This window comes from Dendropsophus ebraccatus, chromosome 9, assembly GCF_027789765.1.
Source record: "Dendropsophus ebraccatus isolate aDenEbr1 chromosome 9, aDenEbr1.pat, whole genome shotgun sequence".
In the NCBI taxonomy this organism is placed as follows: Eukaryota; Metazoa; Chordata; class Amphibia; order Anura; family Hylidae; genus Dendropsophus; species Dendropsophus ebraccatus.
Genome location: NC_091462.1, coordinates 68586493 through 68610375, shown reverse-complemented (window position 1 = coordinate 68610375; position 23883 = coordinate 68586493). Strand labels below are relative to the sequence as shown.

The 23883-nt window shown below is 45.7% G+C and overlaps 1 protein-coding gene across 2 annotated transcripts in view; it reads left to right on the top strand.

The window, feature by feature from the left end:
* Positions 1–23883, top strand: part of GLS (glutaminase) — a 356615-nt gene that overhangs the window by 171047 nt on the left and 161685 nt on the right. For both annotated transcript variants that reach the window (XM_069983572.1, XM_069983573.1), the window contains exon 11: positions 17894–17944. In XM_069983572.1, coding sequence (XP_069839673.1) covers positions 17894–17944 — 51 coding nt within the window. The remainder of the gene's footprint in view (positions 1–17893; positions 17945–23883) is intronic.

Below are 23883 nucleotides of genomic sequence, written 5' to 3'. Positions count from 1 at the left end.
GTTCCCTGTGCCGGCCGCCCTCTGCCGCGTCATCAGCTGCTCAGGCGCGATTGGCTGAGCACAGTTATGCGGTGAATAATTAGTGAATAATTGTTTAGCGCTGCACTACCCTTTTTAACTTTTATTTGTGCTACTCTGTCACGAATTGCGCAATAAGCGGTAAATCAGCAATAATTTTGCCGACATTGTGCTGGCATTGTGGCCAAAATAGCGATATTTTATGATGATTGTGAAAATCACGGCAAAATAGCGCTAATTAAATGCTCTGTGTGAATATGGTCTTAGTGGTTTTAATTAGCGAATTTACAGTAAGTATGAAGCAAATCTCTTTGTTAGCTGGGCAGTTGGCTTATCAGCCTGCTGCCTTTGAAGTCTGTGCCTCTTTGGGTGACAGGAAAAGTTGGATCAAGTCATGGGAAACTTGGAGAAGTTTCCCAAGACTGGATCCAGCTTTTCTGGGCACCCGGGGAGGAGCGGCACGGACTTCAAAGGCAGCCGACTGACGAGCTAACGAAGAAATTTGCATGTATGTATACACTAAACGACTCTGACATTCCGAGACGTGGATCACGTGTCCTCCCTCTCTGATGGGCTGGGTTAGCAAGACACAGGTCACCTGACCCACTGACATCACCTTCAGTGGGCGGGCCTTTAGTAAGCTATATGTTTAGTTTTTTTTTTTACTATTGGTTCTCTGTTTCCGTTACCCCCTTTCTCCCCGCCCATGATCACTGTGTGACCCTCTGTCAGCATTTCCCAACCGGGGTGCCGCGGCACACCAGTGCGCCGGGAGAACCCGCCAGGGGTGCCGCGGGATCCCGGTGGGAAATAAGCGCTGTCTCTTTAACATCCCGAGAAGCTGCGGCCGCGCAGCTTCTCGGGATGCACGGATCACTTTCATGTTCCGCCCGCACTATGAGCGGGCGGAACATTAAAGTAAGCAGAATATAGGAGCAGGAAGTGTCGGCATCCTGCTCCTATATTCACTCCCATAGGGAGGCCGGGACGTGACCTCTCCTGCAGGCGTGATGATGTGACGTCATCATGCCTGCTGGACGTCCCGACCCCGCGGCTCGCAAGATGGAGCCCAAAGAGGAGGAAGAGCTGCTACCTGCAGCTACAGCGCGTATTAGGTGAGTAGGATGTTTGTTTTTTTAAGGGGCATAGCAAGGGGGCATTATTAGTTCATGGGGGGCACCTCAAGGGCATTATTAGTATATGGGGGCACCTCTGGGGGCATTATTAGTATATGGGGGCACCTCTGGGGGCATTATTAGTATATGGGGGCACCTCTGGGGACATTATTAGTATATGGGGGCACCTTTGGGGGCAATATTAGCTCATGGGGGCACCTCTGGGGGCATTATTAGTACATGGGGGCACCTCTGGGGTTGTTATTAGTTCATGGGGGCACAGCAGGGGGCATTAGCTCATGGGGGCACCTCTGGGGGCATTATTAGTATATGGAGCCCACCCCTGGGACATTCTTAGTATATGGGGGCACCTCTGGGGGCATTATTAGTTCATGGGGGCACCTCTGGGGGCATTATTAGTTCATGGGGGCACCTCTGGGGGCATTATTAGTTCATGGGGGCACTTCTGGGGGCATTATTAGTTCATGGGGGCAACTCTGGGGGCATTATTAGTTCATGGGGGCACCTCTGGGGGCATTATTAACTCATGGGGGCATTATTAGCTCATGGGGGCACAGCAGAGTATCCTACATACAGGGGGCATCCCACATTCCTACTCGCTTTACTGCACATAACACCAAACAGCGCAGTTACTTTGGGAGCCGACAGGAGGGAGAAAGGGAAGGAAGTTGCTAGAAATGTGCGGAGCCTAAATTGTTTGTCTCGCAGGTTCTGAAGAGATGAAAAGTAGCTGAAAGAAATCATCATGGCGGATGGAGAGGAAAAGGGAAAGTGACTCCTCAGATCAAAGAAGACGTCACCTGTGAGTCACTGTATGACGGTTTTCTTATTTTGTAGAACATTATTTAGTAGGGGTGCCGCGAGTAAATTTTTTTTTCCAAGGTGTGCCCCGAGGTGGAAAAGGTTGGGAAACACTGCTCTATGTGGCCCCCTCTGTGTCTCTCTCTCTCTCTCTCTCTCTCTCTCTCTCTCTACCTTCTTCCCATTCTTCCACACTGCCCACCATGAACACTGTGTGTGGCCCCCTCCTCTCTACCTCCGCCTCAGTCTCCCTTCCTCCCGCAGCTGATCACTTTGTGGTTCCCTTTTATCTGTCTCTCTCCACCCCACCCCTTGCTCCCCATGAGCACTGCTTGTAGCCCCCTCCTCTCCCTGTCACATTTCACCTCTATCTCCGTTCCCCCCCTGCCACCGTCCATGGTCACTGTGTGCCCCCCACCCCTGGGTGTTCTTACAGCGCAGCTGTTGTGAGGGGTGTAATAGACATTGCTAGTGCTTGAGTGCATGTAAAGCACCAATCACTACCAATGTTTATTATGGTGGACATGGTCAGTAGTAATTACAGTGGTGCCTTGGATTACGAGCATAATTCGTTACGGGTTAATGCTTGTAATCAAACCAAAGCAATGACATCTAAAACAACTGAAAAAAACATATAGAAATAGCTCAATAAGTCATATAAGTTTCTGTACAGTATAGTATCAGCGTATGGAGTATAGTAAGTGCATAAACCTGAAAAAACTTCTGCAGTTTGTAGATACAGAATGGAATGGAAGATCACCATAATGCAGTAGCATAGTACAACAGAGGTCTGTATGGTCACATGACAGCAATCCTGAAATCCTGAAGTGGATCTGCCATGATTTAGGAGGTAAGGGAGACTTCTGGGTCAGAGTACAGTGCTGTAGACCCTGCTGTGCAGACCATACCCCTCTCCCACCCAGTACAGGGAGCTCTTACACCAAAGCAATGCTCTTGAACTTAGTTCAATTTTGAAAAACTCTTTCAAAACTCTCTCAATCCAAGTTACTCTTAAACCAAGGTACCACTGTACTTTGTTTTTACACAGTCCTGTGTTCACTGTGGAAAGTAGTAATGACAAGCAGTGGGCCCTGAAGAAAGCTAAGGGTCGGTTACAAACAGACAAATCAGGGAAAAGCACTGCATCATGTAGTTTCCCGACGCCATTTTGGTTCTAGACCGGCTTTTAGAAAAAACTTGTAAGTGAGGAGCGGCTCCAGCAAGAAAGACGGGACACGTGTCAAAATACTCAGGGGCAACATCTCTTAAGGGTCTCAGGAGAGTTTCCCGCAATGAGGAAGTTATCCAGGTAAGGAAAGATGACATGTGCCATAACCTCAGCCAATACCTTGGTGAAAATCCTAAGGCTTGAGATATCTGAAAGAACAAAGCCCTACACTGAAGATGTAAAAGGACCTTTTTTTAAACATAACTGCGACTCTGAGGAATTTCTGATGCTTGGGGCAGAGACGGATATGGTATTATGCATGATTTTGTAGTTGAGGTTTTAGGGAAATAACCAGGGCTGTATTTACCACTAGGCATCTGTGGTCTGGTGCCTAGGGCAGCACCTTGCAGGGGGGCAGCACCAGGGAGCAGGGGGGAGGAAACAACTTTTTTTTATTATTTTTTAGAATCCTACCTCCCTTTCAGACTTGCCATAAATCTGGTTTCTTTTTGAAGGGGGTATGGTGGTATTGGTCAGGTCTGGTGGTGTTATCCAGTCACAGTATGGCGGTATTTTTCAGGTCTGGTGTGGCAGTGTTAAATGTGATGGCTGGAGCTATTACCTGCCAAACGAACAATCCCGTGGGGAGAATTTCTTCAAACAATATGCAGACGGCTCTAATCATTGATTCAGTGTGGAAATTAATTTGTTTTAAGCAGTTAAAAACCATGAAAATTGCCATTCAGACAATGTTTCTCTATGTAGAGAAATGCATGTGGCCAAAATGATGCTCCCATTTCTTCTCCAGTAGTCATGTGCTGTTACCAGGATTATTGGCCATACGCCTATTGGTTGCTGCATGATGGTCTGGATTTCGCTCCATGTGGTGACGTACAGTAAATGTGGGAACACTGCCTAAGACTGATCAGATATCAATATGATGATCAGAAACTAGAAAATCATGATGCTAATTGGTGAGTGAAGATGGGTTTCTTAACCCCTTCGTGCTGCAGCTAGTTTGGGCCTTAATGACCAGGCTAATTTTTCAAAATCTGACCTGTCTCACTTTATGCTCTTATAGCTCAGTGATGCTTTAACGTATGCTAGCGATTCTGAGATTGTTTTTTCGTGACATATGGCACTTTATGTTAGTGGCAAAATTTGGTCACTATTTTGTGTGTTTTTTGTGAAAAACATCAAAATATTATGAAAAATTTAAAAAATTTGCATTTTATGAACTTTGAAATTCTCTGCTTCTAAAAAAAGAAGTCGTAGCACATAAATTAGTTACTAAGTCAAATTACCAATATGTCTTCTTTATTCTGGCATAATTTGGTATACATATTTTACTTTTTTAGGGTGTTATGGGGCTTAGAAATTTATCAGCAAATTATCACATTTTCGTGAAACTGATTTTTTTAGGGACCAGTTCTTTTTTTAAATGGATTTAGAAGTCTGGTATCCTGAAAACCCCCATAAGTGACCCCATTTTGGAAACTACACACCTTAAAGAATTAATCTAGGGGTATAATGAGCATTTTAACCCTACAGGGGCTGGAGGAAAGTATTCACAATTAGGCAGTAAAAAAAATTGAAAATTTTAATTTTCCAATAATATATACGTTTAGATTAAAGTTTCTCATTTTCAAAAGGAATATGAGACAAAAAGCACCCCAAAATTTGTAACGCAGGTTCTCCTGAGTACAATGGTACCCCATATGTGGGCGTAAACCACTGCATGGGCACACAGGAGGGCTCAGAAGGAAAGGAGCGCCAATTAGCTTTTTCAATGCAGATTTTGCTGAAGAAGTTTCCGAGCGCCAGGTGCGTTTGCAGAGCCCCTGTAGTGTCCGCAGAGTAAAATCTCCCAATAAGTCACCCCATTTTAGAAAGTGCACCCCTCAAAGAATTTATTTTGGGGTGTGGTGAGCATTTTGACCCCACAGGTATTTGAGGAAAGTATTCAAAAGTAGACAGTAAAAATGAAAAACTCGATTTTTTCCAATAATATGTTCCTTTAGTTTGAAATTTCTCAATTTCTCGAGGAACAGGAGAGAAATGTCACCCCAATATATGTAAAGCAGGTTCTCCTGAGTAGAACGGTACCCCATATGTGGGCGTAAACCACTGCATGGGCACACAGCCGGGCTCAGAAGGGAAGGAGCGCCAATTAGCATTTTCAGTGCAGATTTTTCTGAAGAAGTTTCTGAGCGCCAGGTGCGTTTGCAGAGCCCCTGTAGTGTCAGCAGAATAGATTCCCCCCAAAAGTCACCCCATTTTGGAAAGTGCACCCCTCAAAGAATTCATCTTTGGGTGTGGTGACCATTTTTACCCCACAGGTATTAGAGGAAAGTATTCAAAATTGGCCAGTAAAAATGAAAAACTCGAATTTTTCCAATAATATGTTGGTTTAGTTTGAAATTTCTCAATTTGACGAGGAACAGGAGAGAAAAGTACCCCAAAATCTGTAACGCAGGTTCTCCTGAGTACAACGGTACCCCATATGTGGGCATAAACCACTGTATGGGCACACAGCAGGGCTCAGAAGGGAAGGAGCGCCAATTTACAGGAGCAAAACCGCAGCTAGTAATGGTTATTAGAATAGCGCAGTTACTAAAATAAAATAAAAAAATGAGATTACAGGTAATGTGGGGTGGTTATGGGCAACCTGAGGTGGTTACAGGTAATCTGGGGTGGTTACGGACAACATGGGGTGGTCACGGGCAACCTGCTGTGGTTACGGCAACCTGGAGTGGTTACAGGCAACGTGGGGTGGTTACGGGCAACGTGTGGTGGTCACGGGCAACCTGCTGTGGTTACGGCAACGTGGGGTGGTTACGGCAACGTGGGCTGGTTACGGGCAACGTGGGCTGGTTACGGGCAACGTGGGCTGGTTACAGGCAACGTGGGCTGGTTACGGGCAATCTGCTGTGCTTACAGACAATCTGGGATGGTTACAGGAAACATGGGGTGGTTACGGGCAACCTGCAGTGCTTACAGACAATCTGGGGTGGATACGGGCAACGTGGGGTGGTTACGGGCAACCTGCAGTGCTTACAGACAATCTGGGGTGGATACGGGCAACGTGGGGTGGTTACGGGCAACCTGCAGTGCTTACAGACAATCTGGGGTGGTTACGGGCAATGTGGAGTGGTTACGGGCAACCTGCAGTGCTTACAGACAATCTGGGGTGGTTACGGGCAACGTGGGGTGGTTACGGGCAATGTGGGGTGGTTACGGATAAACTGAAGTTCTTATAGGCAATCTGGGGTGGATACCTGTAATCTGGCATGGGCACCGCAATCTGGAGGGGGTCATTGGCAATTTGGGGTGGTCAGAGGCGACGTGCGGTGGTCAGAGGCGACGTGCGGTGGTCAGAGGCGACGTGCGGTGGTCAGAGGCAACGCGCGGTGGTTACGTGCAATCTGGGGGGGGGGTTACATGTAATCTGGCATGATTACGGGGAACCTGGGGGGTTATGTGCAACCTGGAAGGGTTACAGACAATCTGGGATTGTTACTGATAAACTGAAGTGCTTATAGGTAATCTGGGGTGGGTACATGTAATTTGGAGTGGTTACGGGTAATCGGGAGGGGGTCACTGGCAATTTGTGGTGGTTACGGGCAACGTGCGGTGGTTACGGGCAACGTGCGGTGGTTACGGGTAATCTGGGGAGGGGTTAGGGGTAATTTGGGAGTAAACTGCAATTATTACTATAATAAAAAGTGTGTGTTTTATTTTTTTGTATGTTTGTAACTTTTTGTACTTTACATATTCATTTTCACTGTATTACTATGATTACTGTGATATTTTCTATCTCAGTAATCATAGTTCAGTGACAGAGACCAAATTGGTCTCTGTCACTTTAAATTTTCAGAGTTGGCTGGTTGTGAAGCGCATGCGCACTTCATAACCAGCCAGGACGTCGAGGAGGAAGGAGCTCCGTGGATCCGGTGAGTATATGGGGAAGGGGCGGGGGGTGACTGGGTGACGGGGGTGACAGGGGGGGGGGCGACGTGGGGGGTGGGGGGACATCACTTTTTATCCCCTGTCACCAGTCATTCAGGGTGACAGGGGATAAAAAGTGCCTGGATGCACATGGCACAAGCGATCAGCGGTATATAGTATATACCGCTGATCGCTTGTACCGGGACCCCACAGGGGGGGTCCCCGATGACTGCCCCATGCTCTCCGCTACCTCCGGTGGGGGAGAGCATGGGGCTTTCATTGATTTTAAATTTTCCATCGCTGTGAACCGACATCACAGCGATGGCGGCGGCCATCTTGGAAATGATGGCCGCCGGGGGAGGGGGGGTTAGTGATCGCCCTACTAGGGGGGGCTTATCTGAGGTCTGGGGGACATTTATTTCATCTCCCCCCGCCGTAGATTCACGGCGGGGGGAGATGAAAGGCGGCGGCAGCACCGGTAATCTCCTTACCGACGGCCGCCGCTATAACGTTAATAGCGGCGATCGTCGGTAGGGGGTGGGCCAGGACGGACCCCACACACTGCCCCAACCCCTCAGCTACCTCCTGTAGCCGGGGGGATGGGGTGGGGGCCGACGGCCTTATTCTCTGCCATCGCCGTAAAAAGCTGATGGCAGCAGAATAAGGACCCTTAGTGACCGGTCACTAAGGGGTTAAGGATAGTGCCTAGGGCAGCAGCAGCTGTTAATACAGCACTGGTAATAATAGTACGAGAAGTACCATTAGGCTGCATCCCCACGTACCGTGTTCCTCACGGAACACAGACTTGGATTGCCTGTAACGGAGTCCCCCCGCACCCGGGCAGTATCTGTGATAAGATGCTGAGAGTGGGGGAACTGTATTCATATGTGCCGTGTTGTAATGACAGCGCCGCGCAGCTGATTCATTACAGCACGGCGCATATCTGTACAGTTCCCCGTTAAGGCAATCCACGTCCGTGTTTCGTGAGGATGCAGCCTAATGGTACTTCTCGTACTATTACCAGTGCTGTATTACCAGCTGCTGCTGCTGCCCTAGGCACTAAACCTGAAGACACCCCACCTTCACTCCAATTAGCATCATGATTTTCTAGTTTTTGATCAACATATTGATAACTGATCAGTCTGTCATTGCAATGACGGATGCTGTAGTATGTTAAACAACGGTATCTATTTGGTATTTAAAACAAGGGTCGTGGTTTTGAGTATCAAATAATGGTCATTGGAAATGCTTATGTGAACAGAGCCTAAAATTGACATGGAAAAGGAGTAATGAATTTTATTTGACAATTTTTAATTGTAGCAACAAGTTATCAGCAGCTGTTGCTAGGACAAATGCTCTGATGGCATAAATGCAATCAACAATAACTAACTAGTCACACCACACAAAATATTATGTACAGTGTACGTAGATTGATAAATCGTAGCTTGAGCGCGTTCAGTCAGAGACACAAATGGTATGGGGGGACAGCAGTAAAATAGGGTTTTCTATCTCTTCATTAGGTGTCTTGGTTTTCATCTTTTATCCCGCTCTAGGATGCAGAAGCTGTACTTTTGCTGCTCGACGGTACTAGGTCACTTGCCCAAAGTGGTCCCAGTGTGGATAGTGGCTGGTAAATAAACAGGCAGAATGGGGATTGGTGCTGACATTAGTATAAAGGCCATTTTTCACGTAGTGATGTAGAGGAGGAAGCGCACGCCATCCTGTCAGGTCAGATCCTGCTTCTTGTTCCCGCTTGCTGTCTGTGCTATTACATGCACATACATCGAGTGGGAAGGAGCAGGAGGGGCTGTGGGGTGCCCAGACGATCTTTAGATTGTCCGAGTGGCCCACTGAAGAAAGCAGTGGTCTGCTGACGTTGTTCCTACTGCACGGCGCGAAAGGCTGCAAATTAGCGCTATGGCAATCAGGATTTTTAGACCTGTTTTTAAGACTACAATCAGTGGTTTTGTGGTTTCTTCACAGTCGCTATTACGCCAAACTATTATCGGCCTGAACAGTCGATAATCAGCCAAGTATGGTTGATAATAGTTTGGTGTAATAGGGCCCTTAGACTGGAGTCATGGCAGACAGCACAAGTTCAGAGTCAGCAGTCTGGGTCATGCACAGGAGGGTCACCATAGATTTAGGGTATACATACTTATATAGGGCCGACATACATACATAGAGATCAACCAAGACACCGCAGAGACACCATCACATGTCTCAACGTCAGTGTATTGTAGAACATTGCCCCCTGGGAAATCACGTATTCAAAAGAACACTGAAGAGACACCATCACGTCTCGACGTCAGTGAACTAGCCAGACCTTCCTCCGGGAAGGAATAACCAAGCCAAGGAATGTCTGCAATCCAGGAAATCACCCAAGAAAGGTATCCATCCACGGACATCTGCTTCTGGGTTTTTGCCCCTCATCAGTGTGGAGTAGGAATCTGGCTAGTGGGAGCAATGACTAGTAAGTGCATGCAAAAGGACTCTGGTTGACCTTGGGGAGATCAACCAAAACAGGGGGCAATGTTCTAGAATACACTGACGTTGAGACATGTGATGGTGTCTCTGCGGTGTTTTGGTTGATCTCTTTGAGGTCAACCAGCGTCCTTTTGCATGCACTTTCTAGTCATTGCTCCCACTAGCCAGATTCCTACTCCACACTGATGAGGGGCAAAAACCCTGAAATATGGAAAGATGAATGTCCAGCTCCAGACTTAGTTCCCTTGCAATGCTTTATTGAAGTAAAAACAGACACCTCATAGTCCAAAGACCGACATGTTTCGGGCAAAGCCCTTAAACGTGGTAAGGGCTTTGCCCGAAACGTGTCTGTCTTTGGACTATGAGGTGTCTGTTTTTACTTCAATAAAGCATTGCAAGGGAACTAAGTCTGGAGCTGGACATTCATCTTTCCATGTATCCTGAATGGCTGTTTGCCGAACAGCAGTCCTGTGCACCGTCTAAAGTTCCCAGGAGAACCGGTGAGTGTGTTTCTATAAAAACCCTGAAACAGCTGTCTGTGGATGGATACCGTGCTTGGGTGATTTCCTGGTTTGGAGACATTCCTTGGCTGTTCCTTCCCGGAGGTCTGGCTAGTTCACTGACGTCGAGACGTGATGGTGTCTCTGCAGTGTTCTTTTGCATACTTGACATACATACATAGGGCTGGCTTTAGGGTATATTGTACCCTGTTTGCATAAATTGTTCTGTGCCCCTATATAATAAGTCTCTCTATAGTGTAGGCCCCTAGCGTAGGGGGCAGTAATGGCTATACTCCCCTCCTAAAGAGTGACAACATTCAAGGTGCATTTTTTGTTTAAAATATTGGTGTTGGTCGGAAGAAAAAGTTTGCCCTCCAATTTTTGTATTTTTCTTGTTATTTATATATTCCTGGAGTTATAATGTAGTGTAATATAATGACTAAGCTATTCTACCATACCTTAAGCCCCGACGTACATATTTATCGTATGTTTCTGTGTCTTTGAGAGCAAAGGGGTTATCCAGAGTAAAAAAATGTATGTCTGTGGGTAGAGTAAAAATAAAGAAATAATACCTACTCTGTGAGACATGATTACTTGGTTATCACATTTTTTTTGTGTATTAACGTGTATTTTGTGTGCTTTAAAATTAGGTAATCTCAACCTCGTGCCTACAGAGAAACCTCTCTAGGTGGACTAACACTTACGGCGCCGGGGGTATTTTTAAGCTATGGCCGAGGAGGGGGTGGTTATAGACTTGTGATGTCTCAAGGCATCTCAGCCATTCAGTGGCCGTAGCGGAGTCCCGCCTCAGCCGCTGAATGGCTGAGCTGCCTTGAGACGTCACGTCTCCTGCCACAGCTCACACCAGGAAGCTGCCGCGGGACGGGTTTACAGGGCGGCGTGATCCGGGACCCGGTGCTGGAATCAGGGAGGTAAGTGATTGCCGCCATCTATAACCATCCCCTCTTCGGCCATAGCTTATTAAATACCCCTGGGCCGGAGTTCCCATTTAAAAACACACTCCACTACTGTCCCTATATAATATAGTGGACCCACCAAAAAGGGTCTAAATGGGTTATCCAATGAAAAACATGGCTACTTTTTTCCAGATATAACACAACTCTTGTTTCTAGTTCAGCTACATTCACTTTAATGGAACAAAGTTGCAAAACTTATATATGTGTGTTCAATATGAGTGGAAAGATAAAGGAGTACGCTATAAATATAATTCCTTGTTGGTAAATGATAGTCTGGGTAGGAGTTGGTATTCTTACAGGTAGTATATAGGTATGCTCAGAGCATAGGTAGATCTAAGATATGAGGTGCACGAGAAGCTTAGGGAAGTATAGTGACATATAAGCTGTTAGAATGACTAAAGATTATGTAGGAGTATATTAATGTGTAAATATGGCTGGGCAAACTAAATTATGTTATGACCAAGTAGCATGCTGTAAGCCTATGGAAAAGTAATAAAACAACCTAAATCCAACAAAAATAATGCAAAGGCGTGCAGTTGTACGCAACCAGTATATAACAATGAGGACGCATGGGGCTGCACTAGCAGCCAACATAAAATGAAGAAGGCTTAGTCAAATAGCAGGTGTAAGCTTGGTAATGGCGTGTCAGAGTGACATGGGCAAGCCTCAGGGGGATGGAGGGAACATAGTCCGGCCTATGAAAGGAACCCGGAAAGTAGTTGTTAAGTTCAGGAGCTCATATGGATGACTAGGATTCTTTTAAGCGTTGCCCCTCTTCTGGGGTACAGACCAGATGTTTGATGTCCTGACGAGAGGTCAATAGTCGCTCTGAGGTTAGCCACTTGTACGAGATTCCTCTGTCTCTGAGCAGCTTGGTATTGGTAGCGAATGTTCTACGTTGCTTCAAGGTTTCCGGGGACAAATCCAAGAACACTGAGACGTTGTGGTGCTCATCCGATATTTTCCCTTCTCTCCTTGTTGAAGCCAAGAATTGGGATTTCACGCGTAGGAAATTAATCCTAGCAACAACGTCCCTGGGTGTCGTCGGGGGTAGGTGGTGGGGTCTAGGGATCCGTCTCACCCAGTCGACCATCAGCTCAGCCTGTGTGCAATTGGGCAGTACTTGTTTGAGAAGTTTTTGAATAAAGGCTGGCATTTCTGCTAGAGTGACAGATTCAGGAATATTTCGAAACTTTAAATGATTGCGTCTATTATAGTCGTCCAACGCTGCAAGTTTACGCTCAGAGTATTGGATTCTTCCTCCAAGCATTCACATGTATCAAATGTAGAATTTTGAGCATCAATCATTTTGTTAATTTTTAGTTCCGCCAACAGCATCCTATCCTCCACTGCTTTCACTGATGGAGCAAGGGAGGCAAAGAGTCGATCTCTTCAGATCAAAAGGGAGTCTTTAATGGTAGAGACCATGTCCTTGATAAGGAAGGAGGATAACTGGGTGGTTTCCTTTAAAAGCGAGTCAATGTACTGTATATGTCAAGAGTCTCTTTTCAGATTCTTCAATAAGGGAGACAGTGAGAGGTATGCAGTCTTTGGATTTTGCATCAGAGGATGCTGAGAAGATGCATGTGTTGTAATTGTATTGTAGGCTTGAGGAGGATAATGAGAGCAAGGAATCTTGGCACCTTGAGCATATGAGTTGCTGACAAATGTTGGGGCCGTAGGTGAGAGGCTGCTATTTCCATGAGAAGCCCGATCAGATGATGTGGTTTGTGGCAGTGTAGCAGCGCTAATAGCATCAGGTTATTCAGGATTAGTCGATGCAGGGACGGGCAGGCAGAGATTTGACAGCAATTTCGAGGACAGGGCCGCTGCTGAAGATGAGGGAAAAGGAGTCTGGGAGAGAGATTGTTCTGTTGCTCTCTCGTGTCGGCTGAGCACAGTCGATATGAATGTGTGCTGCCTGTCCTATTTCTCCTGGATCTCCTCTTAGACGCCTTAGTAGGCGATTGATTACCTGGAGTGTCCCCTTGGGGTTGTGGTATCTGTTCAGGTACTGTGGGAGCCCACCACGGCGCGCCGGCTTTGGAAAAAAAAGCATTGAGAAGGTACCTTGGAAGCGTGTCGGCGCCATCTTGTGCCGCCGTGGCCGGGGGGAGAGAGAATTGTATCCGTCTCCGCACCGCTGCCTTTTTCGACGTTGTGCGCATCTCAGGAGGTGCAGGGAAGATTTAAGAGTCCTCCGGTGATATATATAAAAAGATTAAAATCCAGGTATAAGCTGTTGTGTTGCTATTAGAGCGGAGCTCCGCTGCAGCGCGTCCTGTCCCTTCAGCAGCAGGCCACACCCCCCCTTGGGTAACCCCTTTAAGGCTAGGTTCACACTATGTATCTGTGCGGCTGTATTGCGGGCGGTAAATCATCGGCCGGATTTTTCCGGTTCATGCGTACGCTGGAAAGTATACGATATACGGCTGCACAGTGTACATATACGGCTGCACAGTGCACACTATGTATGAATCTACGGCCCTATCGTAAACGGACCCCGTAAAAAATGAACAAGACCATTGTTTGCGGCTGGAAATGCGGCCGTGGATTGACAGGCGGTCCGTACGGAGTACTTTAAAAATAGCCGGCAATGATGCCGAATGCCGATGCATTGGCGCTCCTGGATTGGGCGGCAGCAGGCTGGTAAGATTTAGGCTGGGGAGGGCCTAAAACAATGGCTCTTCCCACCCTGGTGTTACCAGGCAGCTGTCGCTTGGTTTTTAACCCGGCTGGTTATAAAAATAGGGGGGACCCTATGCGTTTTTTTAAATTATTTATTTATTTAAAAAAAAACGCTTAGGGTCCCCCCTATTTTTATAATCAGTCGGGTTAAAAACCAAACGACAGCAGCCTTGTAACACCACGGTGGGAAGAGCCATTGGTTTTGGCCTTCCCCAGCCTAAATCTGACCAGCCTGCTGCCGCCCGGTCCAGGAGTGCCAATTTTGACGCTCTGGGACCACTGGCACCCGGCTCTTCCCAGTACCCCTGATGGCATTGGGTACTGGGGTAATAATGGGGGGTTAGTGTTAGCCATTTTATACCGGCTAACACTAGGCCCCAACTTAGTAATGGATTCCGCCTATTAGATGGCTTCCACTACTAAGTCTATAAAGTAAAGAAATAAAAACAACACACAAGTGAAAAATTTTTTTTATTCAAATAAAAACACCCCCACACCCCTCATTGACCATTTTATTAAAAAAAAAACACCAAACAACCGCTGGTCATCGACGTAGTCCACGTAATCCGACGTAATCCACAGCATACCAATATCTGAAAAACAAAAAGGGAGAAACACACAAAAAACACACAAACAAAAGCACAACACCCATCGTGAGCGGTGTTGTGCTCCTTACAGTATGCAGCATCTTTACAGATCGCTGCTTACAGTTAAGGGGTTAAGGGAGGATGTATTGCATCCCCCTTAACCCCTTGGTGGCCAGACTGATGTCAGACCACCCATCCCAGCAAGGAAGGGATTAAGTGATCCCCCTTCCTTGCTGGGAGGGGTGCAGGGGAGGGGGTGGGGAGAGCTTTATACTCACCCCGATGCAGGGCCGGGACAAAGGGTAGGCCAGGGTAGGCGATGGCCTAGGGTGCCATCTAGTGGTGAGTTACAGGGGGCACAATTTCAATCTCCAAAAAAAAAAAAAATTACTACAGGCTCCTGTACTCCTGGTGGCCTCAGAGTGCTACCCCTCCCTGCTCACCTTCAGCATCCTCATGTCCTCCCACTCTCTCCCCTCCTGGGCAGGCAGTGTGAATATCCCCTCACCCCGAGCAGGATCATTGCTCTGCCCTGAAGATGGCCTGCAAGGACCTGCTAGGACCTTTCACTCGGACTAGAGGCTCCGCCCCCTCCTCACCATGTGACCTCCTCACTATCTGACTGCTGGAGGCCGTGCGGACTGCTGGGGCTGCTGTCTGGTGAGTTCACTGACTGACTCTCATCATCCTGTAGGTGTAGGGAGGCTGGGAGTGCTGGGAGAGGGAGGTCACCTAGGTCACAGGGCTGCCCCATATAACACTGCCCCATATCCCTGCACTGCTCCTCTATACACAGCACTTCCCATATTGTTCCCCAACCTGTGGGTCACCAGCTGCACCAAAAGTACAACATTCACAGCATGATAGGAGTTGTAGTCCTGCCACAGCTTGGGACCCACAGGTTGGTGAACACATGTGTTTATTATGTACAGGCTAATTCTCCTGACACTGGTGCTTTATATCCTTATTGTATTGGGTCCTTGTACTGGGTCAGGCAGGATCAGTATATGATGTGTATATGGCGCTGTGACTGTGCTGTCATGGTATAGGGGAGGTGTATGTGGTAGGATCAGTATATGATGTGTATATGGTGCTGTGACTGTGCGGTCATGGTATAGGGGAGGTGTATATGGCAGGATCAGTATATGATGTGTATATGGCGCTGTGACTGTGCTGTCATGGTATAGGGGAGGCTCCTGTGCTGCATCATTTTCTCTGTTCCTGAAGTCTGTAACGCTGTATATTCCTGTTATACCTATAGCACAATGTGCACCATCATTATACCCGAGGGGCCTGGTGTGTGACACCTAAATTCTTAGGATTCCATGTGTGACACTACTACATTCAGGTGGCATGGTGTGTTACAGTCAGGGGGTACAGTATACATGGTCCTGTTACAGTCAGGGGGTACAGTATACACGGTCCTGTTACAGTCAGGGGGTACAGTATACATGTCCTGTTACAGTCAGGGGGTACAGTATACACGGTCCTGTTACATTCAGGGGGTACAGTATACATGGTCCTGTTACAGTCAGGGGGTACAGTATACACGGTCCTGTTACATTCAGGGGGTACAGTATACAAGGTCCTGTTACAGTCAGGGGGTACAGTATACATGGTCCTGTTACAGTCAGGGGGTACAGTATACACGGTCCTGTTACAGTCAGGGGGTACAGTATATATGGTCCTGTTACAGTCAGGGGGTACAGTATACATGGTCCTGTTAGGCCTTATGCACACGTTCAGTATTTTTTTCTGGTCCTGAAACAACCCGTGAGAAATTGCGGATTGGACATCCGTATTCCATCCGTATTTCCGTAATTCCATTTTTTTACTACTCATTGCTTTTCAATGCACTTCATCCGGATTTTTTTGCGGAAATACGGATGCCAACATGTTACAATCCATAAACAATCCGTACGCAATTGATTTCAATGAGAGGATCCGCAAAAAAAAATGGGTCCGCACCCGGTCCGCACTAGGACATGTCCTTTTTTTTTTACGGATTGATTTTCATCCATTTCTGCTACTGATCGTGTGAATAGCCCAATAGACTTCAAAGTGCACTAACTCGGATACGGAAATACGGATACGGAAATTACGGAACGTGTGAATAAGGCCTTACAGTAAGGGGTACAGTATACATGGTCCTGATACAGTCAGGGGGTACAGTATACATGGTCCTGTTACAGTCAGGGGGTACAGTATACATGGTCCTGTTACAGTCAGGGGGTACAGTATACATGGTCCTGTTACAGTCAGGGGGTACAGTATACACGGTCCTGTTACAGTCAGGGGGTACAGTATACATGACCCCCACATACAGTATAGCCTCCTGGCTGTCCCCGCATAGCGTACAGTCTATTCTGGGGGGGGGGGGGGGCGCCATTTGTCTTCTCTGCCTAGGGCACCAAAACTCCTTGTCCCGGCCCTGCCCCGATGTGTCCTGTTCGCTGGTCCGCAGCACAATGAAGTCACTGTTCTGCGGACCGGCTCTTTATATGTGCGCTCAGCCAATCAGCTGAGCGCACATATAATTCTAAATGTTTCTTCTAATAATGCTATTGTGATAACATAATTAGAAGAAACATTTGATGTTTTAATTAAAGTAAAGTGATGACTAGTACAGAATGCTCTATTGCTGGCAATATGAATTAACTGCTTACTGGAGCTTCCTGTACTAATTAATATTTAATTAATAAAACACATTTTCGTTGTAATAAAATCAGTTTCGTTGTTCAATAATTTAATTTAAACGAATCCATTATTGTGCAATTAAATATACTGTCAAAAAATAAATATATATATAAATATTTATTTATATATATATTTATTTTAACTGTATATTTAATTGCAAAATGATCGATTCGTTTAAATTTAATTATTGAACAATGAAAGGGACTTTATTACAACGAAAATGTGTTTTATTAATTAAATATATTAACCATGAGAGGCGTCGGCATTACTGCAGAGGATCGCAAACCCCGGTAATAGCAATTCATGTAAACTGTTTCCCTACTTTCCCAGATGCATCCAGAGGTGTTTGCATCACTTTCTAAAGATTTTATTTGTTATTTTTAGTTGAACCAGATTTCCAAGTAAATGACCGTATGTTTTCAGCCGCATGTCTATGTTTTCCCACGGCCGTAGTTTCAGCCGCACATTTCCAGCCGCATAAAAAATACAGCCGCACACATACATAGTGTGAACATAGCCTAAAAGGAACGTGGATATACCTTTGTAGTGTAATGATATTATAAGTTATAGTTACTAAATTTTTAGTTTGCTGTTCCAGGGATTTATTCCAGTTGTCAGATTTGAAATCAGGAAGTAATGTTTCTCCTTAAAAGGAACCTGTCAGCTGTGATTTAGGTTACCAATCACTGACCACTGTCAATCAAGTAGGAATTAGGATTGGGAGAAGCGAGTGAGGAGTCATTCAATTGGCTGCACTAGTAGCTTTTCTTCATAAATGTTAATTACGAAATTGTAATGTTTAATATGCTCATCAATGTAAAATTGTATGATCAATGTAATGTATTATATATATTAATGCATTTATTTATTTGTTTTTATATCATAGTGTTTTCCAGAACACACTGACATGGTGGGAACCTTAGATTTTTATTTTCAGGTAAGACTATATAATTTAAAAATGTATTTCAATATTTAGCATTAATATAAAAGGTTATCTACCTTTCCAAACGTTAAACCACCTTAAACATGCACAATGATTTAACCCTTTAAGGACGGGGCCCATTTTCGTTTTTTGCGTTTTCGGTTTTTCCTCCTTTTGTTTAAAAGGCCATAGCACTTGCATTTTTCCACCTAGAAACCCACATGAGCCCTTATTTTTTGCGTCACTAATTGTACTTTGCAATGACAGGCTAAATTATTGCATAAAGTACACTGTGTAACCAGAAACAAATTCAAAATGTGGTGAAATTGAAAAAAAACAACACATTTTGTTTATTTGGGGGGTATTTGTTTTTACGCCATTCGCCCTGGGGTAAAACTTCGCCCTTTGGTTTATGGGGCTGTGTGAGGTGTCATTTTTTTGCGCCATGATGTTTACTTTCTATCGGTACCTTGATTGCGCATATATACGACTTTTTGATCGCTTTTTATTACATTTTTTCTGGATTTGATGCGACCAAAAATGCGCAATTTTGCACTTTGGGATTTTTTTGCGCTTACTCCGTTTACCGTGTGAGATCAGAAATGTGATTAATTAATAGTTTGGGTGATTACGCACGCGGCGATAGCAAACATGTTTATTTATTTATTTACTTTATAACCTGAGAAAAGGGGGGTGATTCAGACTGTTATTAGGGGAGGGGGCTTTTTATTGACAACAACACTTTATTTTTTTACACATATACTAGAAGCCCCCCTGGGGGACTTCTAGTATATACACTTTGATCTCTCATTGAGATCTTTGCTGTATAGATATACAGCAAAGATCAATGAGATCGGCACTCGTTTGCTTTCGGCTGCTGCAGCCGGAAACAAACGAGTGCCGAGCCAGGGACTGCGCCATCTTGGAGCAGTCCCCGGCCGGCAGCAGGTCCGGAGATCGCTCCTCCGGGACGTTATCTCACCCACTAGACACCAGGGAAATGCTGCGTCCGGTAATCGGATGCAGCTGTGATGTTTGACAGCTGCATCTGATTACTGTATCAGCGGGCACGGCGATCGGACCGTGCCCGCTAATACCTGCAGTCCCGGGCTACAAGTGGCACCCGGGACCGCCGCGGTTCATAGCAGGGTCGCCGTGCGGCCCCGCTCTGAACACCTCTTACGGGCGCATGACGTACGGGTATGTCATGCGTCCTTAAGAGGTTAAAGGGGTATTCTGGTGAAAAATTTTATTAAAGTACTGTATTGTCCCCCAAAAGTTATACAAATTACCAATATACACTTATTACGAGAAATGCACATAAAGTACTTTTTCCCTGCACTTACTACTGCATCAAGGATTCACTTCCTGGATAAAATGGTGAGGTCACGACCAGACTCCCAGAGCTGTGTGGGCTGTGGCTGCTGGAGAGGATGATGGCAGGGGGACACTGAGGGACACAGGGCGCTGGAGGGACACTGAGCATCTCTCTGCCATCATCCTCTCCAGCAGCCACAGCCCGCACAGCTCTGGAAGTCCGGGCGTGACATCACCAAATTTCCCTGATATACTTCAAGGGGGTTTTGGCCCTGGTTTATGACTGTCCAAGTCCCTCCCTTCCTAGTAGACATCAGGCTCCCTGGACCGCCCAGGGAAACCTCTCTGTCAGTTCTCACTGGTCATCTTCTTTAGAACTTCTCTCTCTGTCCTCGTGATGCGATGTCCATTAACCAGCGTTGGCACTGCAGGATTTTTGGACTGGGCAGATGGGTCTAGCAGCTTGTTGGTCTCTTCCTAGCCTACATTGCCTCTGTATGCAATCTATGTTGCAGAGCACTTGTCTGCTGTTTGAGATTTTCTTGCACAAGATGGTTGATCACCATCTCCTTGACGGCCTGCGTGGTCTGGATGTATGCTTTGGTCTATACCCAGGACATATTTTAAGTTCACAGGATTATGCCCGTATCCTCCACCATATGTATGGATTAGCTCAAACGGCAATAGAAATTCTCTGTATTCAGTAAAAAAAAAGTCAGCAGTTTTTATTTTCAGCTCAGAAGATACAGCACAACACAAAATGGTTGGGCAAAAAAACTGAAAACATAAAGTCCAAGTGGACCAGACAAAACTTAGTAGTAGTTTTTTTCGGTTGTGGGTTGTGTCTTGAGTATCTTCTAAGCTTTCAACTGGTGTAAAAAGTTGAAGGTTGGACTTTTTACAAGCTAGGCAGATATCATGGGATGGCATAACAGAAGCAGGGTGGGCCAATGAGGACATGGGACACACTGGGAGTGATGGGAGAAGACCCATAAAAAATGAAGATATTTGCAGACACAGTGAACAGCTGGCATAGGGTGCGAAGCGGGGGATGAGGAGGCAGGAAATTACAGAACATGAATAGTGTTGGAACATTACCGTTCACTGATTTATTTATTTTTTATTGCATCACCGGATAACACCTTTTAAAGAGGTAATCCAGTGAAAATCTTTTTCTTTCAAATAAACTAGTTTCAGAAAGTGATATAGATTTGTAATTTACTTCTATTTAACAATCTCAAGCCTTCCCATACTTATCAGCTGCTGTATATCCTGCAGGAAATGTTTTCTTTGAAGTCTGACACAGTGCTCTCTGCTGACTTTTTGTTGTCTGAGACAGGAACTGTCCAGAGCAGGAGAGATTTTCTATGGGGATTTGCTACTGCTCTGGACAGTTCCTGACATGGACAGAGGTAGCAGCAGAGAGCACTGTGTCAGACTTAAAAGAAAACATTTCCTGCAGGGGGCACAGCGGCTTATAAGTATGGCAAGACTATTTTTCAATAGAAGTAAATTACAGTAATAACTTTCTGACACCAGTTGATGTGAAAGAAAAGATTTTGGCCTGATAATCTTTAATTAATCACTCCAACCTGTTCACCTTGGCCACGCCAAAAATGCTGTGTAACACCAGGGACAAAACTGTAGATCTGCACAAGGCTGTTAATGAACTACAGGGCAGTAGGCAAGCAGCTTGATGAGAAGGCCACAACTGTTGATGCAATTATTAGAAAATGAAGGAAAAACAAGATGACTGTCAATCTTTCTCAGTCTTGGGCTCCATACAAGATCTCGCCTTGTGTGGTTAGGATGATTCTGAAAAAAGTTAGGAATCAGCCCAGAACTACATGGGAGGACCTGGTCAATGACCTGAAGAGAGCTGGAACCACAGTCTAAAAGATTTCCATAAGTAATCCACCATGGATTAAAATCCTGAGCTTCACTCAAGGTCCCTCTGTTCATGCCAAAACATGTACAAGCTTTTTGGAATTTTTGCATATGACCATCTGGATGAGACATTTGAGAAGGTCATATGCTCAGATGAGACCAAAATAGAACTTTTTGGTATCAACGCCATTTGCCGTGTTTAGAGGAACAAGGACGAGTAGAACCTCTATAACACAGTCCCAACTGGGGTACTTTTCTGCAAAGGGGATAGGATGACTGCACCATATTGAAGAGAGGATGAATGGAGCCATGTATCACACGATTTTTGTCGTCAACCTCCTTCCCTTAGGGTCCATTTACACAGAAAGATTATCTGACAAAGGTTTGAAGCCAAAGCCAGAAATGGATTTGAAAAGAGGAGGAATCTCAGGTTTTCCTTCATGACCTGTTCCGTTTATAGTCTGTTTCTGGCTTTGGCTTCAAGTCTTTGGCAGATAATCTTTTTGTGTAAATGCACCCTAAGTAAGAGCATTTAAGATGGGTTGTGGCTGGGTCTTCCAGCATTATAATAACCTGAAACACATACAGCCAGGGCAACTAAGGAGTGGCTCCTAAAGGGAACCAATAAGCAGGAAAAAAAATGGATATACAGCGTTTGGAATAAGTAACATTGTTTTAATGATTTAGACATATAAATGCTTTTTTTTTTTGTTTTAAAGTAAAGAGGGATTATTCGATTATTTTTATTAGGTGGAGCTTTTTATAGTTTTAAAAACTTAGATTCCCCCCCTTCACAATTTTTAAAGGGCTAGTGCGGCGGTAAACAATTATTCACAGAATAACACACATTACAAAGTTATACAACTTTGTAATGTATGTTATGTCCGTGAATGGCCCCCTTCCCCGTGTCCCACCACCCCCACCCGTGTACCCTGAAGTGTGGTGCGCTATACATACCCGTCACGTGCCGACTCGTCTCCGATCTTCAGTCTGCGATGTCTTCTTCGGACGGCCCGGCCGAATCCCTCCGAGCGTCCTGAGTGCCGGCCGCCCTCTTCAGCGTCATCAGATGCTCAGCCGCGATTGGCTGAGCACAGTTTGGCTCAGCCAATCGCGGCTGAGCAGCTGATGACGTGGCAGAGGGCGTCCGACACTCAGGACGCTCGGAGGGATTCGGCCGGGCCGTCCGAAGACTACATCGCAGACTGAAGATCGGAGACGAGTCGGCACGTGACAGGTATGTATAGCGCACCACACTTCCGGGTACACGGGTGGGGGTGGTGGGACACGGGGAAGGGGGCCATTCACAGACATAACATACATTACAAAGTTGTATAACTTTGTAATGTGTGTTGTTCTGTGAATAATTGTTTACCGCCGCACTATCCCTCTAAGTATACACATCATACAAAAGAAAACCACTGTACAGAAAAAGGGGGGAGGGGTCACATTAGCATGTAGGGGAAAACACAAAACCCATAGAAAAAAACTAGAGCATATAGAATAAAGTAATCCTATCATCATACGTGTTCAAGCCTATTCAGTTAGAAAGCTTACCAGCTCCATGTTTTGTGTACAGTTCAGGGCATGTACTTTTAGTCCAGATGCTTCTGAGGGCCTGTGATGTCAGGCAGGAGAGAGTGGCATGTTGTGCATCCACTAAAGAGATGAGGATGCTGCTTCTCTGCCAATCACCGCAGTGCAATCAATGGAGAAGCAGCGCACCAGCAGTCAAAACACAGGCCTGGGAAGAGAAATAGGTAAGTATAGGAAAAAGAATGAGGCAACAATGAGGATGTCACAAGATTTCAGAGACAACCAATACTGATCAAACCTTACATGATCAAATAGATGAGTGGAAAATTTTATGGGTAATGTGGCTAACATAGATACCGTTTCAGTTGGCTACCTTTGTAAAATCTATATATGCCTTATGAGCGCATATAGCAAATGTCCTACAAATGGGGATCAGAATTGACATAGACTAGATAAAATGTAGTCAGACGAAAGGTGGCCACTGTCAATAAAGGGTGCCCAGTCACACTATTAGGAGGGTGTCACCTCCCCCATTGTGTCAGCAGCTCAGCAGGATCTGTAGTGATTGTCATTACCAGAGGAGGGTGGCATGCTTAGGGGGAATCACCAAATTGGTGACACCCTAAATGGTCACAGAAACACCAAATGAGTTTAAAAGAGGTAGATGCAACACAATCGGGGTGGTAACACCCTCCTGATGCAAGCACCTCCTTTCCCCCCTCATATTTACAATACCTATTTCTTTTCCCAGGCCACTGTGTTGACTGTGGGTACGCTGCTTCTCTGTTGATTGCACCGAGGTGATGTCCAGAATAGCAAAATCCTTAACTCACTTGGCCCAACTTTTGATTTGGACAGCTGCAAGGCTTCACTTCTCGTGGACACGCCACATGCCAGCTCTCCCGCCTGACGTCACGGCCCCTCAGTAGTGGCGAAAACGTCTCTACTGGCCTTACATTATATTCCCTGAAATGTACACAAAAGATGGAACTGGTAGCAGAGGTGTAGCTAGGCTCTCCTGCACCCGGGGCAAAGTTTTAATTTTGCAACCCCCCCCCTTGTGTGCGCAGTAAGCACAAGGGGGCCCATGTTGTCCTTTCACTGCTGGTATATAACACATATATATATATATATATATATATATATATATATATATATATATATTTTTTATAAAGTTTAGATTAGCGATTTGCTCATCTCTCCCGGCAGCACTA